The sequence below is a fragment of the Dipteris shenzhenensis genome, chromosome 2, assembly GCF_047967505.1.
Source record: "Dipteris shenzhenensis isolate YYH24624 ecotype China chromosome 2, Dip_SZ_1.0, whole genome shotgun sequence".
Lineage (NCBI taxonomy): Eukaryota > Viridiplantae > Streptophyta > Polypodiopsida > Gleicheniales > Dipteridaceae > Dipteris > Dipteris shenzhenensis.
The window spans coordinates 16,147,552-16,163,748 of record NC_141597.1 but is presented as its reverse complement, the minus strand read 5'-3'; the positions used below and the strand labels follow the sequence as shown (position 1 = coordinate 16,163,748).

The 16,197-nt window shown below is 42.1% G+C and overlaps 1 protein-coding gene across 2 annotated transcripts in view; it reads right to left on the bottom strand.

Annotated features, from left to right (window-relative positions):
• Nucleotides 1-4,786, bottom strand: part of LOC147904382 (short-chain dehydrogenase TIC 32, chloroplastic-like) — a 48,315-nt gene extending 43,529 nt beyond the window's left edge. The window contains exons 1-4 of one of the 2 annotated variants that reach the window (XM_087394191.1): nucleotides 4,654-4,786; nucleotides 1,858-2,089; nucleotides 1,480-1,559; nucleotides 1,199-1,352 (exon numbers count right to left, since the gene is read on the bottom strand). In XM_087394191.1, the coding sequence (XP_087250317.1) occupies nucleotides 1,199-1,352; nucleotides 1,480-1,559; nucleotides 1,858-2,089; nucleotides 4,654-4,777 (590 nt within the window). In that variant the 5' untranslated portion in view covers nucleotides 4,778-4,786. The remainder of the gene's footprint in view (nucleotides 1-1,198; nucleotides 1,353-1,479; nucleotides 1,560-1,857; nucleotides 2,090-4,653) is intronic. The other variant, XM_087394200.1, reaches the window with a different exon arrangement.
• Between the last annotated feature and the right edge of the window lie 11,411 nt (nucleotides 4,787-16,197).

The window sequence follows — 16,197 nt, the reverse complement described above, 5'->3', positions numbered from 1 at the left end:
AGAATAATTAGTGAGAAACATAGAAGGAATACAACCACACATTTTTCTCTAGATCTACCCACAAGTTATACGGATCGTCCCAATAGAATGCTATCCCTCATCATTATCATCACAGTTGTGTAGCAATGAAGGTGGGATTTGTCATAGGCTAATAGCCTTTAAAATAACGATACCATAAGGAAATAATGATATCATAAGGATTTACTATAATAATATGTAACAAGGATTAACGAGAATGATATGTGACAGTATAAACATGACATTGGGTTTTTTCACCTCCCAAGAATGTGTAGATTAACTTCCTTCTATATAGGAGATAAATGTACACCTACATTAAACTCTTTGTCTACCATGAGACTTTATACATAACTTCTATGAAGCTCCAACTGTATTAATAGTTTACTAATGTGTCTTGCACACAAGTGATTCAAAATTCCTTAACCCAAGTTTCTCCTTGACTCCAGTAGCACATGGAGTTATGCAAAGTATCCATTATAAAAAATAATTCATCTATTGATTTGAAAATACCATAATCCCTACATAAATAAAGGGGGCCCTAAAAGATTATTCACACACTACATCGTGTGTGTGTGTGTGTGTGTGTGTGTGTGTGTGCGTGTGTGTGCGTGTGTGTGCGCGCGCGCGCAAGAGTGTGTTCATATGCACGTGCATGTGTTTGTGTGTCCACACATGCACATGTGTGTGTACGTGTGTGTGTGTGCACGTGCGTGCGTGCGTGCGTGCGTGTGTGTGTGTGTGTGTGTGTGTGTGTGTGTGTGTGTGTGTGTGTGTGTTTCATTCAATCTATTTCTCTATCTATCTATATGTCCATCTATCGATCTATCTACCTATTTATCTATATATACTATTTGTCTATCCATCCATCATGTATGTATGCATGTATGTATGTAGATATCAAGGTGGTTGTTGTGATCTTCATCCATCCACACTCATTTCCAATTTTGAAATTTTTAACACATGGAAATGAACCTAAAGCAATACGAAGATCCCTTTTATTATATGGTTGTTCCTTAATTGTGTATATGGAATATAACAAAGTCTCCTTTAAGAGATTTTTTATTTTTAATCTCTTTGAATCCACATATAATGCAAAGGCTAAGCTTATTTTGAGGCAAAATAGAAAAGCTAATATAATCTTACACCATGGAAAAGATTCAAGGAATGAATATGGACATACCATTTTTGTTCATTCAACTTGTCAAATCGAATACCTTCTGGATATGACACATGATGCGCATCGGATGACACTATTACAATTCTTCCCTCAACATTGGATTCCTTAGCAGTAGTGATCATATCATCCAACAAATTATTTGTTAAAAGAAAAGGACCTGCAACAATCAATAAATTATCTGTTAAAAGAAAGGATCTACATCAACAAAAAGAAAGCCTAAAGCTCAGCATATTCACGAAGATAATTGATGCATGTATGCAAAAATTGATTGAGGAGCACCTTACCTAGGTGATTTGTAGCAAATTGTAATTCTATTCCATCTTTTGAAAGTTGAAACAGGCATCCCATGATACCTGCATTATTTCTTTTATAGAAAATCATGTATAATGTAAATAATTTCAAAAATAGGTTTGCATGTAAAGCAAAAAAATTATATGGAGCTTCATGTGTTTTAAGGATACTAGATTGAAAAGATCTAAATTTTCAAGTACTACTACTTTTGTTTAATCTTGGGTGATGCTAGAACTTTTAAAAATATATTAATAGAGAAAGATCGTAACTACCATGTTGATGTAATAATCATTTTTATTGTTGAAGAAATACACGCGCCACATTAAAACTTAAAGTAGAATCTAGAATAGATAATAGGGACTTCAACTTACATTAATATGTTCAAAGGAACATTCATGGACTTGAAGTTTTTGCAAAAATTTTGTATTGAATGTATTGAACTTAGGTCCAATTCTAAAACGTGCACTCTTGCATGTTCGTTGTCGTTTAGAATTTTTTCTTTGACCCTCTCACCGGCAACAACATCCCTTACAGCAATGATAACATGTGCACCACGCAATGCTAACACACGAGCAGTTTCGGCTCCTATTCCACTTGATGCACCTATGCCATGAAAAGTTAATGATCAATATAATACAATTTTGTAAACTATTACGTGTCTCCATATAATGTGTTAAGATACAAATTGTCTCAATAATATACAAAATACTCTATATTTTCTTTTAGCCCATTCGTCATGACTATGGATGGCATTACGAAACACATCATCAAATAAGTTTTAAGTACATGCCAATGACTACCAATCAAAACTATCATAATGGAAATTGTAAATTTGAGTTTTGTAGGATCCTTTGTGAAGTAAAAGGACATAATGGAAGGTTTAATTCTCATGGATAGCATTGGGAGGACAAAGGCATAGATTGATAATGCTAGAGGTGAAACTAGGGTAGTGGAAATGATTCACACATGGTCTTAAAGACATAAAAGCAGTGATTTTGATAGCTAGAAAAATGTATGTGAAGGAAATTTGGAGCTCACATAAACTACATTTGTTTCTAATCAGGGAAAGCCTTTGGTATGTAAGTTGACATATGATTAAAGTGAAACTTGCTATGTATATTGACATTTTATTTGTTGATTGATCAAACTTAGTATGGGCCCCATGGTATCCAAATTTTCAACATATGGCTTAGTCTTTGAAACTTGTCAAAAAAAATCACCAACACTTGTATTCTACACAACACATGCTTTAAATCATTGGCAAATGAAAACAAGAGTGCACAAGTGTTAGGATGACATATGGAAATTCACAAAAGAGTTTAAGTCCTCCCCTCTAAGGAGGCATTGCTAACAAATGTATAATACACAACCCATGCTTTAAAAAATCATTGCCAAATCAAAACAAGAGTTTATGAGACGTGCCCGACAACATTGCCCCTATGATGAATGGTGAACTTTTGTTGTTTTTAAGAAGTCAAGAAGATTGGAAGGAAAAAGAACATTTCTAGAAGTGTGCTTGCTTGGCAAAGAATGTCTGAAATTTTTCCTTGCAAAAAGATATTCGACCAGCAAACCAAAGAAAGGTGGTGTGAATTAGGCATGCATGGGTGCCAAGTAACTCCAAGAGGACTAAAGAAGGCTCCATGGATCCCACTACGTGCTACAGAGTCACAACCAATCGGATGAGTGCCATTTGTGAACACACCCGAATTCAAAGGAGCAACTTAATAGTTGCTATAGCCTGCTAACAAGGGGCACACACGTGCCTAAAGCACTGCCCCAAGTGACTGAATAGAACTCAAGTTGATCCGCTTTGAAAGGGTCTTAAAAAAGAAATTTGTAACGGGGCAGTGCCAACAAATGTTTGCTTTAAAAAATCGTTGTCAAAAAATAGACACGTCTGCCTATCTAGTCACAAACACAAGGCAAGGCAACCTGCAAGAAGCCTTCACGCATACAGGACAATTGGAGAGAGAGAAACACACAAAGTCGCGCAGGGTCGACAAACAGAAAGTTGTGTGTGTGATTGCAGTAGCAGAATAACTGATTGGATAGCTAAGCACACAAAGATGTCTCTGGAGTCTGCAATAGTCCGATTTTCGAGCAGAAGTGGGCGAAGACTCGAAGTCGCCTAGGGTCGCCTAACAGAAAGTTGGTCCGAGCTGACGATTTCAAGGCAAAGATAAAAGTCCTGCGGAGGCGGATGTCTGATAAGATTTGCCCCCGTCTTGGTGGAAAAAGTTGGATCTCTGACGTTGTTTGTGGATCTGAAGCAGTCCTCGATTCGCATGTTTGGATGACGGTTCCGGTCGCTTCTTGGTATGCAATCCTCTGTGCATCCCATTGACACGTCAGTGAATCGTCTCCATAGCGACGAACCGCGTTTCACTTCTCAAGATCTCTCGCTATGAGCAGCACAGCTAGTGGCAAACCACTCAAGCAAGGCAGAAGCCTCTCTCTCTCTCTCCCTCTCTCTCTCTCTCTCTCATGCAGAAATCCATAGAACAGATAGCTCAGGAACACTGAAAGCCAAAATGTACGACCAAATTCCTCTTGACATCCTTCTCTTCACTGCTCAAATCTCCCCTCTCATATCCTAGATTTCGCACAGCCTTTGGATTTCGTTGGTACTATTAGAAGATGCCTGTCTGTGACTACCATCCACACCAACCATACCTTAATCACTTGCACTCAATGCGAATACCTCTGGAGATACCAAGAGGAGCTAACAAAGACCTGGCAGGTCGCCGTCTAGATACCACGAGGAGTTAACAAAGAACTTACTGTATCCAATGATTCGGATCTAATCTAAAAGCCGGTATTCCTCCGATAGTCATAGACGAATTCTGGAGGTACCGTGACAGCCTTCCGTTTCGAGCAGAGAGAGAGAGAGAGAGAGAGAGAGAGACGGTTCTATAATTTGTTTTGTACCGCTATCGGAGGTGCTTATAACATTGTTACGGATCATAAGACGTGAGGAACTGGAAAGCAGGCGCTAATTAAGCTGGCGGAGGGCTGTGTAGCAGGTTAAACTACGTGATAAAGTGGGCTGCGATCAAAAAAGTATGGGAGGAGAACAAGAGGAAGCGCTGAAATTGAGAGAGAGAAACTTTGAGAGAAAGGAGGGGGAAGAGAGAGTGAAAAGGGGAGGGAGAGAGGGGGGGTACCAGTGACAATGGCGGTGAGGTGGGAGGCATCAATGCCGTGGGTGACCTCCTCTGCAGTGGAAGAAGAGTTGAAGCCTGAGGGGGTCGTGGAGGAGCGTCCAAAGGAGGAGAAGAAGGCACCCATCTCTTGTATTCCTTGTCCTCTGTACTTAGGATACTTGAGCATGCCAATGCCAACAAATACAATCCTTGACATCTCCTTATGTTGAGAATCCCTCTCTCTCTCTCTCTCTCTCAATCAAATGCATCTAAGACTTCGAATTATTGTCGTGGACCTTTCATTGTGTATCTTTGCCCAAGGCTCCTATGCATCACATCTCTCCACAAGAGCTTACAAGAGATAATATGGTTTCCTTCTAGAGATCTCAATTATCTTATCCCAATGTGGCCCACCACCTTGAGCTCTCTCCTCCTTTCAATGTCTCCACCTTTTCACTATACAACCATGAGCTCTTTCAATATGGCCACCTTGGTAGTGTACCTACCTTCTAGACTAAGGAGCTCTCTCCTCCTTTCAATATGGCCACCTTGGGAGTGTACCTACCTTCTAGACTAAGACTCACAAATAGGTACCCCAAATCCAAAAGAATTCAAAAGTATATTAATTTCTTGAGGAGAGGAGAGCGTTCTCTCCACCCACACCTTGGATCCTATGTGTTCAAATATCCACATTCCTTGTCTTCAACCTCCCATTCCTAACCTACCATAATAATACCCCTCCTACCATCTTTACATTCATGTACCTTTACAAAACTTATTCAAGCATGTGCAATGTAGAAAGCTTTGTTTTTTTTTCTTTTTTCAAGACTCAATAATCCTTCTTGCTAAAATTTGTTATATGGAAATACTTATGAAAATATTACATAATAAATTAACATTATATAGAATTTTGAAACCTCTATTCTATAACTCTTTTCCAAAATTACATCTTTACAGCCCGATTCTAAGTAAAGGCACTAACAAACATAACCAGGAATATTGTGTCACTTTAAACAATACAAGAAAGAATGGTAAAATTGAGGGAGCCAAAACCTTCCTTTGAACTATGATTGTTAAGGGTTGTTTAGCGGTCACTCTTTTTCACCCACCTTATGTCTAATACAAAAGACTTAAAATGCTGCTCTTTTAAAAAGAGGAATATGGTATACTCACATGATGCACTGCCACCCTTTCCCAATCGATGTGGACTCCTTCTCTCTCCTTCTCCTTAAACCATGCCCTGGCTCCAATCCTGAAGGCCCTTCTGTACTCCTCGTTGTCTGGAATCCTTCCAATCACAGATTCATATGGATCCAAATTCAATTAGTTAGATATGAATGACAAGACATTTGAACAATTGAACATATTAGAAATTCAGTAGAAGATAACTATATACTTGCACCCACTTTTTAATGATATATTCAGGCCTTGGAACCAACAAGACAATAAAGCCAAGGAAGCCTGCATAGAAGCCCTCAAGAGACAATTTCCAAATCCTAAAGGGTTTGAGTTTGTAATAAATGCCATGCTTACTCGCATGGGGGAGCTCCTTAGGTCTCGCAGATATGAACTAAGGGATGCTATTAAGGGGAGTAAGCACAAGCCAAGGTGGGCAGACCTGAAGGATTGGAAGAAAGCGATGAAGTTTTACAGGGAGAATCTAGATGTGTTTGAGCCTTAGCGGAGGGCAGCGAGGATATGCCTGGAGATCGTAGGTCCTTCGCACCTTGGGAGTGGTGGCAGACTTGGCAATGAGGCATGGGTCCCCCTCCCACCTCTCCATCCTCTCCTACATTGTCCCTCTGCACCTACAAGACTTGCTACACATGGAGTCACAGAGCTAGAGCGAGGGGTGGTACGAGTGCTTAAGGAGTGAGAACTAAGGGAATGAGTGGTCTCTAGGGTATTGTGGCCTATGAGTGGAGAGGGCAAGGGACCTAACTGATACTACGTCTCATGAGGAAGTGGAGACTGTAGGGATGTGAGTGTGCAGACTCGTCTAACCACTCTTTCTAGACCTACGATGGGTACGCCCAGGTGATGACCCCTCAGAAGGGGCTACAAGAGACAGCTGTCGAGTAGGTAAAGCCGTCGATGTCCTTGATCTACCCCTAAGGGGTGTGGAGAGGGAATAGCTGAGATCCTTTGGGACAGGAGAGAAAAGAATCTTGTTGCCTCCGCATCGCTCATGCATGGGACAAACACGTTGGGACTCCCAACGAAGCCATGGGCTACTAGCAAAGGAGTTCCCTGAGGGGTAGTCATGGGGGTAGGCCCGAGAGGAGTTGGCCCCGTGGGGACTCCACCCAAGGGTAGTCGTAGGGGTAGGCCTCTCAAGATTCGTCGGCTCAGTGGAAAGAAAGCCCTCTGGAGAGTACAGATCATGACGTCTCCTCCTACAAGGGGGCCCATGATCACAGGTTCTGTACTCTCTGGATGTGCGACGTGCTGACATGTCTAATTTGGGAGGATTGGACAAACACAGAAACAGACATGAAAATAAACACAAACACAAGAGCGGGTAAGAAGCGAAAAGACAATTTATGTAAAAGACAATACTTAAACTTTACTTAAAAGATAATTTATTACCTAAAACTCAAGTTCAATTTACTAAAACTATGAAAAGACAATTTACTTAAGACTTCATTTATATCCAAAAGAGCTTTCATATGCAAAAATTCTCGTAAAAATAGTATTGTTAAACAAAATTTGTCTCCAAAGAGAGATTCTCCAAAATTTCCAAAAGAGAGGAGGAGGTCTACTACTCTGCATTACTATCTGAGGTACTTTCCTCCTCCTCACCACTAGACAGGGACCTCATCTTCCACTTCTTCTAATATAAAATTTTATAATCTTCTTGGACTATGTACCCGTGGTCCAAGAAGACTTCTACACAAACCATAATATGTTTTATAGTGTCCTCCTTGCTAAGTAGGGGAGGAAGTAGGAGTGAGGAGGCAAGGGTTGTGGGTGATCGCGAGCTGAAAGCAAAAGCGAGGGAGGAGAATGCACGAAAAAACAAATGGCATCGTGGGATGAACAATGCGGGTTTTCCAAAAATCATCAATACGAGCATCGGTATGACTGTGGGTATATAAAAGCAGAGCATAAATATGGTCGTCCTCGATATATATCGGCGCCCATACCGACAAAATAGGCTTTTTTGGGGGTTTAGGGTTTAGGGTTTTCGGGGGGGCTTGGGGGGTTTGGGAGATTTTCGGGGTGAGTGGGTGTTTGAAGGGATTTAGGCCCCGGAGTGTTTGGTGAAAGAGAGGGGATTAGGGGGTTTGAGGGAATTTGGGGGATTTGGGTGTTTGGGTGTTTGACTTGACTTGGAGGGATTGTTGTGGATGTGTGTAGATGGAGAGGATAGTAGTGGGACAACTCATCAGATAGGGGGCCACCTCCCAGGAGTTTGGAGTGTCTTCTTGAGAGATTGCCTTGTCCTTGCACACATTGCAGGTGAGGGGAACAATTTACGTCTCGGGCTTGCAATGGATGGCGTAAACCCTTTCGGGTTACACTACTCCACATCTTGGTCAACATGGCCCATAGTCTTGATGAACTACAATATCCCGCCATTGCTAACAACAATAAAGAAGGGACACCTCATGCTTGCCCTACTTGTTCTGGGGAAGTTAAAGGCTGACGTGTACATGGCACCCTTGATCGAGGAGCTACAGACCCTATGGAGGGGCATATGTGTCTTTGATATTTCTAGAGCCCCAAGGCCAGCCACAGACATGTGCATTAGGGGAATTTTGATGTGGACCATGCATGAGTATCTAGGATTTGGGGAGTACGTAGGTACGTGCTTTTGCATGCCTATTGATACCTTTATGATTCATTGTGATGCGATCTATGCATGTCTAATGACCTATGTGTCCATGCATATATCTAGGACTTAAAACACAAGGGTACCATGCTTGTCCTATTTGTGGCCCTAGTTTGAATGCGCGACACTCCAAACATATGAGGAAGATGGTTTATGAAGTTCATGCTCAATACCTTTTGCTTGATCATCCTGCACGTGAAGGTCAACTTGATCCACCACCAGTTCGTAGGAAGTCAAGTGACTGGATTTGGGATTGGAGAGCTAATAGTGAGTGGCCTTCTCCTAGTATGGACTGGCTGTCTATCTTTCACGAGCTTCCATATTGGGGCGAGTTACAAATCCATCACCTCTTGGATCCCATGCATATCTTCAAGAATGTGGGGGCTTCTATTTGGGCACACTTTGTTGGTGACAAAGACACAAGGGGAGTGTGACAAGACTTGCACGAGATGGGTAGGATGCCTCACTTGTGGCCCCAAGAGCGTGTGTGTAGAACTCAAGAGCATGGTTCTACAACTCAAGAGGGATCCATGTATGATTATCATTATCATTAAAGTGCAGATAAACCCCCAGGGGTTGTAAGGGTCCCCAAGGGGATATGTGTGTGTGTGTGTGTGTGTGTGTGTGCGCATGTGCATGTGCATGTGTGTGTGCGTGTGTGTGTGTGTGTGCGTGTGCATGTGCGTGTGCATGTGCGTGTGCGTGTGCACGTGCGTGTGATTGTGCGTGTGCATGTGCGTGTGCATGTGCGGGTGCGTGTGCGTGTGGTGTTGGCAATACTTCCATTTTCCATAGGAAGGGATTTGTTGCCCAAAATTTATTAAGAAAAAAAATATTTAATTACAAGATCTACAAATAGATCTTGTTTATCCCAACTTAAACTCTTGGATAACTTCTTTCATGAAACTTCAAGATAACCTTCTTGCTATATTGCCGAGGGATCATTCCTTATTTGTTAAAATTTTGCATAATATTGGTTAAATTCATGAAATGTCCTTGGGTAACTATAATTACACAAATATAATGAAAACTACATATATATTTATAATTTGAATCTAAATGGGTAGAGCCAACATGGATCTTCTTGGTCATTAGATAAGGGTCTGTCCAAAATAAATGCACATTGGGCACATAGATGATCATGATATCAGCCACACCTATAAGCATTTTTAAACATTTATAGTTGTTCTACTCTTTCGAGTTTCTTTATAAATTGGAATTCATATCAAAAATACCAAATGTTGAACTAAATTGGTGCATGCCAATCCCATGGAAATCTTGGAGACCTGCTTGTGTATAGCATCCACTAGTTTTATATAAATATTTGCTAGTAGCCAACCATTAATCTTTTATGTTTTGGATACTCTCCATATTCCCTTGTTATATTTTGTTATGGTGACATATTTCCATCGTACATACATACTCGAATGCTTGAGATAAACTTTTTTTATAATGCTCCTTATTAAAAACTCTCGTAATGGGATATTCTCTTACCATTTGTCGATGCTAACTATGCATATTAAATGTATTTTTCAAGATAAATTCAATACAGCATCTTATATTCAATTGACTATCCAAAAAGTATTTGATTCAATCCCATATGCTAGGGGTATCTCACCCCTAAGAGTGGCCGATGCTTGCATCAATGGCATCCAAGAGGCTTCAAGTGCTTTAGTGATATATTCAGTGATCCTTAAAGATTAGCATTAGTTGTCCACCTTAAACAAAATTCATGAGCTTAAAATAGTTTATTAGATATGGCAACTATAGTTTCCTAAAATAAAAAACTAGTGTTTTCTCTTTTAACAATCCAAAAACCCCTTTTTTCTCTATCTCATAATGTAAATGCCTTCCAGTCTTTAATGTTGCTTTTTTAAACGTTAATCTTCTAGATGAATGGTAAGGGTAGTATTAACTAGAAAAGAAATCAAGGCATGAGGCTTGATGCTAGGCATGCCAACATTCGAGGGCCATTGAGGAAAAGGGTGAGGGGAGAAGCGTTAACATGGGTGGGGAAAAGGGATTAAGAGGGGTGGGAATGAAGAGGGGGACTATGGCACAAGGGGGAAGGGAGAGGGGGAAGAGGAGCATGTACATGATGGGAGGTGGAATGTAGAGATGGAGACATCAAGGGAAGAGAGTCATGCTTTTTTTGAAAGGAGGGAAATTAAAGTACTAGCTAGGTAGCTTTACAAGAATGAGCATGTCCCATCAAGGAACAGCCCCCTCCTTTTATAGCCAAGAGAGGGGGTCTCTCCCAATAAATGCATCCTCCCACATGCATCGTGTGTGTGGAGGAATCTCCCATGTGGGCTAGGTGGGTACGCACTCTCACCTGTGCACAACAACCCTTTGCCTCATTTTTGCACATAAATCAAACCCCATATCCCAAGTCTAAGATACTCCCTTGGTGTCTTCCCAATTTTATAATACGTTCAAACATCTAGGAGGATAAGTGGAGGGTTGTTGGCACAAGGAGTATTGCCACCTCGTCCTACTTTCCCCATTATTTAACTTGCATTCTTGGACTATCTACACCCCCCCCCCCCACATGGGCCTATCCTACATGGAGGGAATAATCCAATATAATATCCTCTCCACCTATTTTATATTACTTCTCCCATGGTCCTTCGGCCAGGGGTGACACATGGAGGAACCATGCCACCTTAACATTTTATAACATTACTACCATGGATTATGTACAACACACCTTATGGGTCCTCTTATGTGGAAGGGTGGCACATGGTCCTACCGTGCCACCACAATCCTGGGCCCTATGCACACCATATTTTATTATACTATTGCCACATATACAAGCACACACACATATTTATGCCTTTTACCTTGGTCAAATTTATTGATAACAGTGCACAACAACATAGAATTCCTCGGTCAAAGGAGGCAAGTGCAATCACACGTCTTAACTACTATAATGCTCAGTACACACACATGTAAAGGCATTCCCGTTATTTCCCAAGCAACAACAAAGCCAGGACCGTTTACATGACACATTGAAAATTTGCCTATCGGATTCCTTCATGGTTCAACTAGTGGTAGAGTCAAGTAGTTGGCTATCATCCCACCAACTAGTGAGTTTGCTAGTGTCATTGGAGAGCCTAAAAAAGGTGTGATGGGCTTCTAGATATAACGTCTACTACGGCACAAAACCAACCTCAAGCATGAAAACTCGTGTGAAGGGCCATCATGACAATGTGAAGCTCAAGCTACAAGAAGTATGCTACATTTCCTTTGGCTCGCTGGTCTCAAGACAGTGAGTCCATAATTCTCAAGCTCAGGAGGCATCCTTGTGCCTCGAATAGGCACTCAACCAAGGAGTGTTGCTCCCAATCCCATGGAAGAGCTCGAGCAGGTGAAGCAATGGGAGGAAGAGTTGTTCTCCAAAGCTTAAGCTGCTATAGGCCTTAACGCCTCGACTAGAGAATGTCATAGTGAACTACTTCTCCAAGAACACACATACCTGATGGGTGTTGTCCGTATCCACCAGGTCATAGAGAAGGTAAGGAGGGTGCTGCCTTCATAAGAATTTTGTCTTGAGCACCGTGCCATGCCATGAACACCAAATAGGGTAGCAAATATCCCATCAGAGCTAATAGAGTCTTGCTTGAGGTGGGATGAAGACCTTGGGAACCACCACGAGTATCCAATGCTTAAACAAGTTTCACTATTTTTGAATACCACTGCTCCCCTCGATATGCACCACAATTTGTGGTTTGCAATTGGCATAATTTTTCTATCAAACCATCCCTTATCAGTACAATGGTGGTGCCATAGCTGCCCATGTAGTGGTATCCAAGAGCCGCTCGACACTTGCAGCTTGTTGATCACCTTCTTGCCATATGGCTTATGCAGCTCTTGAACTTGTACAGACCCATTGCTGGTCCACAGTGGAAGGAAACTTTTATCCATTTGGTGGTCCAATCTATTATCAAAGCATAGCACAACATCCCCCTCAGCAAAGTGTCTTTCCCACCCCTTGCGAATCTTAGCATCCAAGTGGGCCTTTTGTCGATTCTTTTGGATCTCTATTTGATGTAGTGCAAGGTGTCGGGTTTCATCTAACTTTTCAAGTTGTACCAACCTGACCTCTACATGTTCATCTTCTGTCATCCTCTGTTCTTGTGCCAATCTCAAGGCTGCAATCTCAAGGCCGGAATCTCTATCTCTAGTGGTAAAATTGCCTCAGTACCATACACCAACTCAAAAGCAGTGTGACCTGTAGACGTTTTATGGATGATGTTGTAAGCCCACATGGCTTCAATGACCTTCTGATCCCATTGGCTCCTGTTCCTTGTGGCCATTTTCCCCATGGATTTACAAAGGATGCCATTGGTCTGCTCCGTTTGTCCCATGGATGCTGGATAATAGATGCTAGAACTGCAATGATCAATACCCATGCGATCCATGAGCAACTCCACTGCTTCATTTAAGAATGGACTCCCATGATCAGATACTATTTCCATGGGTGTCCCAAACCTTGTGCAGATATGTTCAAATATGAAATTTGAAACTGCCTTACCATTTGTAGTGAGGAGGGCGATAGCTTCAGCCCACTTAGTACATATACTGAGTGGCTACCAAAAGATACTTCTTTTTGCAGGCAGTCATGGATGGATGGACATCACTGGATGATGTTGCCCAGGACACAAATCCTTCCTACCAAAGAATTGGCATGGTTCAAAAGTTTTGTAATACATAGTGACATCCTTGAGCAAGGTCGGCCAAAATAGTACCCAACATGTAAAATCTTCTTAGCTGTATAGTCACCGGCATAGTGACCTCCACAAAATCCATCATGATAATGCTTCAATACCTTAGGTACTTTAGCTAGTACTTTCTGGAGGAAAGGAGAAAGCGATATCCCCAACTTCTATGGCCACTACAAGGGTTACATCGAGGCACTCCTCTAAATCAATAAAAGCGTTCTTCAAGTTGGAAGAACCCCTTTTACAATTTTGAAAGAAAAATCATATTCTTATAAAACTGCCAACCATTTGGCCAACCGGCCCATGGGATTTGGTGATTGAAGAACCTACTTTGCAAGACCATTGCTAGAGATTATAATGAAGGACTTTACAGCCACATAATGCTTCAATTTCTCAATGCAGAGCACCAAAGACAAGACATGCTTGTCAACCTCAGAGTAGCGCCGTTCAATTTCAAGCAATTATCGAGAAGCAAATTGAACGGCATACATGAACCAATCCTCCCCTTGCTGGAGAAGAATACCCACCAGAGTTTGCTCACCAAACTTAGGATTGATATAGAAAATATTTGACCAATCAAGATTGCATAGAATGGGTTCTGAAGCCAGAGCACTCTTGATTTGTATAAACCCATGATCATGATCCTCATCCTATGAGAAATCAACCCCATCTTTTAATAGCGTAGTCATGGGTCGCATCAAAGCAGCATATTGATCAATGAAGCGATGATAGTATCCTGCTAGATTGACAAATGAGCGTACCTGATGTTTGGTTGTTGGCATGGAGAGCTTGAGGATAGCTTCTACCTTCTCGAGGTCAGGCTTGACGCCCTCGGATGAGACAATATGTCCCAGTAACCTCCCTTGAGTGGCTCCAATGGTGCATTTATAAGGGTTGAGACTGCCATTTGCATCATTGACCCTTTGGAAGGCCAACCTAACCTTCTTTACATGCTCCTTACGTGCTGAAAATATACAGAAATCATCTAAAAACACCTCTAAGAAAACCCCAAAATAAGGAGCAAATACCAACTGCATAAATCTTTGAAAGATAGCAAGAGAATTGGTGAGGCCAAATGGCATTACTTTGAATGCAAACATCCCCTAGGGTGTGGCAAATATGGTTTTAAGCACATCCTCTTCTCGGCAATTCTGATTTAATAAAACCCGGAGTACCCATCACAGAAAGTATACATCTCATGGCCACTTACTTTCTCAAGAATGAGGTCTTGAAAGGGCAGAGAATGATGGTCCCTCTTGGTGGCCGCATTGAGTTTCTTATAATTGATGCAACCCCGCCACTTGTTGTCTCTTTGGGGTAACTACTAGTGAAACCCATTCAATATTTTGAACCGGAACGATAAACCCAGCTTCTGCAAGCTTCTGCAACTCTGAGCACAAAGCATCGGTCTATAGGGGGCCTAATCTCTGATACTTTTGAGCCACTAGCTTAGCATCAGGCTTCAGCTCTATCTTGTGTTCTAGGGCAGTCACATGGTGAAGGTGGTGGTAGCTAGTTGCGAAGAGGTCAGGGAAATCTTTGAACTCATCTTTCTCACTTGGAGTGAGGTCAAGGGAAAGCATAGATTCAAGCTGTTGAGGACTAGCTATTACCTTTTCCGTAGGTGGCGGGGTCAGAGACACCCCCATCATGTAAATTTCTTCCTCTAAGGACTCCCCCCCTATCTAAATCTTCCATTGACTCAGACACCAAGGATGAAAGAGCATCATTGTCTTGCTCCTCTTCTTTTTATGGTTCAATGGCACTTGGTTGCATCGGTACTCTTTCTCAACCACAGTCTCTTGAGTATGGCTGGGTAACTATTGCCTGTATCTTCAATGTCCACTACATAGAAATTGACGGTGGTGGTCAACCCATTGACAGTGATAGGCAAATCCTCAATGACTCCCAGGGTGGTGAGTCATCGACCATTTGCTACCTTGATTCGAGTGGAGGAATGCCTTGTGCATTTCAAATTCAACTTCTTCATGATACGGGGCACCATGATATTATATGCAGCTCCCCCATCAACACACACACTTTTGATATGGCATTTATCTATGATGACATCTATTGTATGCGGGTGCCGATCAACTTCTTCAGAAATAGAGGAAATCTCTCGTACCCTTTCCTTTTTCTTGCTCTTACTTGTTGAGAGCCCTTGCTATAGCTCACGTCTCACCTTAGGGCTTAATGCTATTAGTTGAGGAAGTGTGATGCTCGGAGACCGATGAGCAAGGTCCTGAATGACCGAATAGTCTTCTTGCCCTGAGCCGATAAGAAAATTCGAGGACGACCACTTACTCTTGCGATACCTTTTAGTCTTCTCTGTTGGTGGGTCTACCATCTCAGCATCTGAGGGCTCTGAGAAGGACACCTTCTTCTTAGGGCAGCTAGGTCCGCAGTTTGGAGAGGGGTCCGAGGTGGTACGACTTCTCTTCCCGAGGTCAAGGACCTCTACGTTAGAATCCTTGGTGCCTAATTCACCTAGAGGATTCACCCTTGGAATATTGGGACATTCGGTGCGATAATGACCCTTTTGGTGCCACTCGTAGCACACAACATTGGCACGTTCTCTTGGAGGGCGATTGGGTTGATATCCGATGCCCACCATCTCAAACCGAAGATTCAGTGCCTTAGCAAGGTCATTGACTTTGGGCTCTTTAGCAAGAGGGGCTAGGGGAGTAGGAAGGAGGGGGGCTCGTGGGCGAGGCTAGGGAAATCTTGTAAGCGGAGGGTGAGGATATACACCTCGTTGAGGGTAAGCATCTAAGGGAGGACCATACATTTGAGGTGGAGGTAGTGGATACATCCATAATGGGGGGTGTGGGTATGCCCCTAAGTTGAACCCCCAAGGTTGTTGTTGCGAGAATTGATGGGGTTGCGGAGGGACAACTGTCTTCTTTGAAGCGGGGGTCAGATTGAACTTTACCAAACTTTTGAGCAATTTCTTGTGCTAGCACCATGATCTATGGATTCTCCCATTTAAGCTTGAGGCGGAATTCA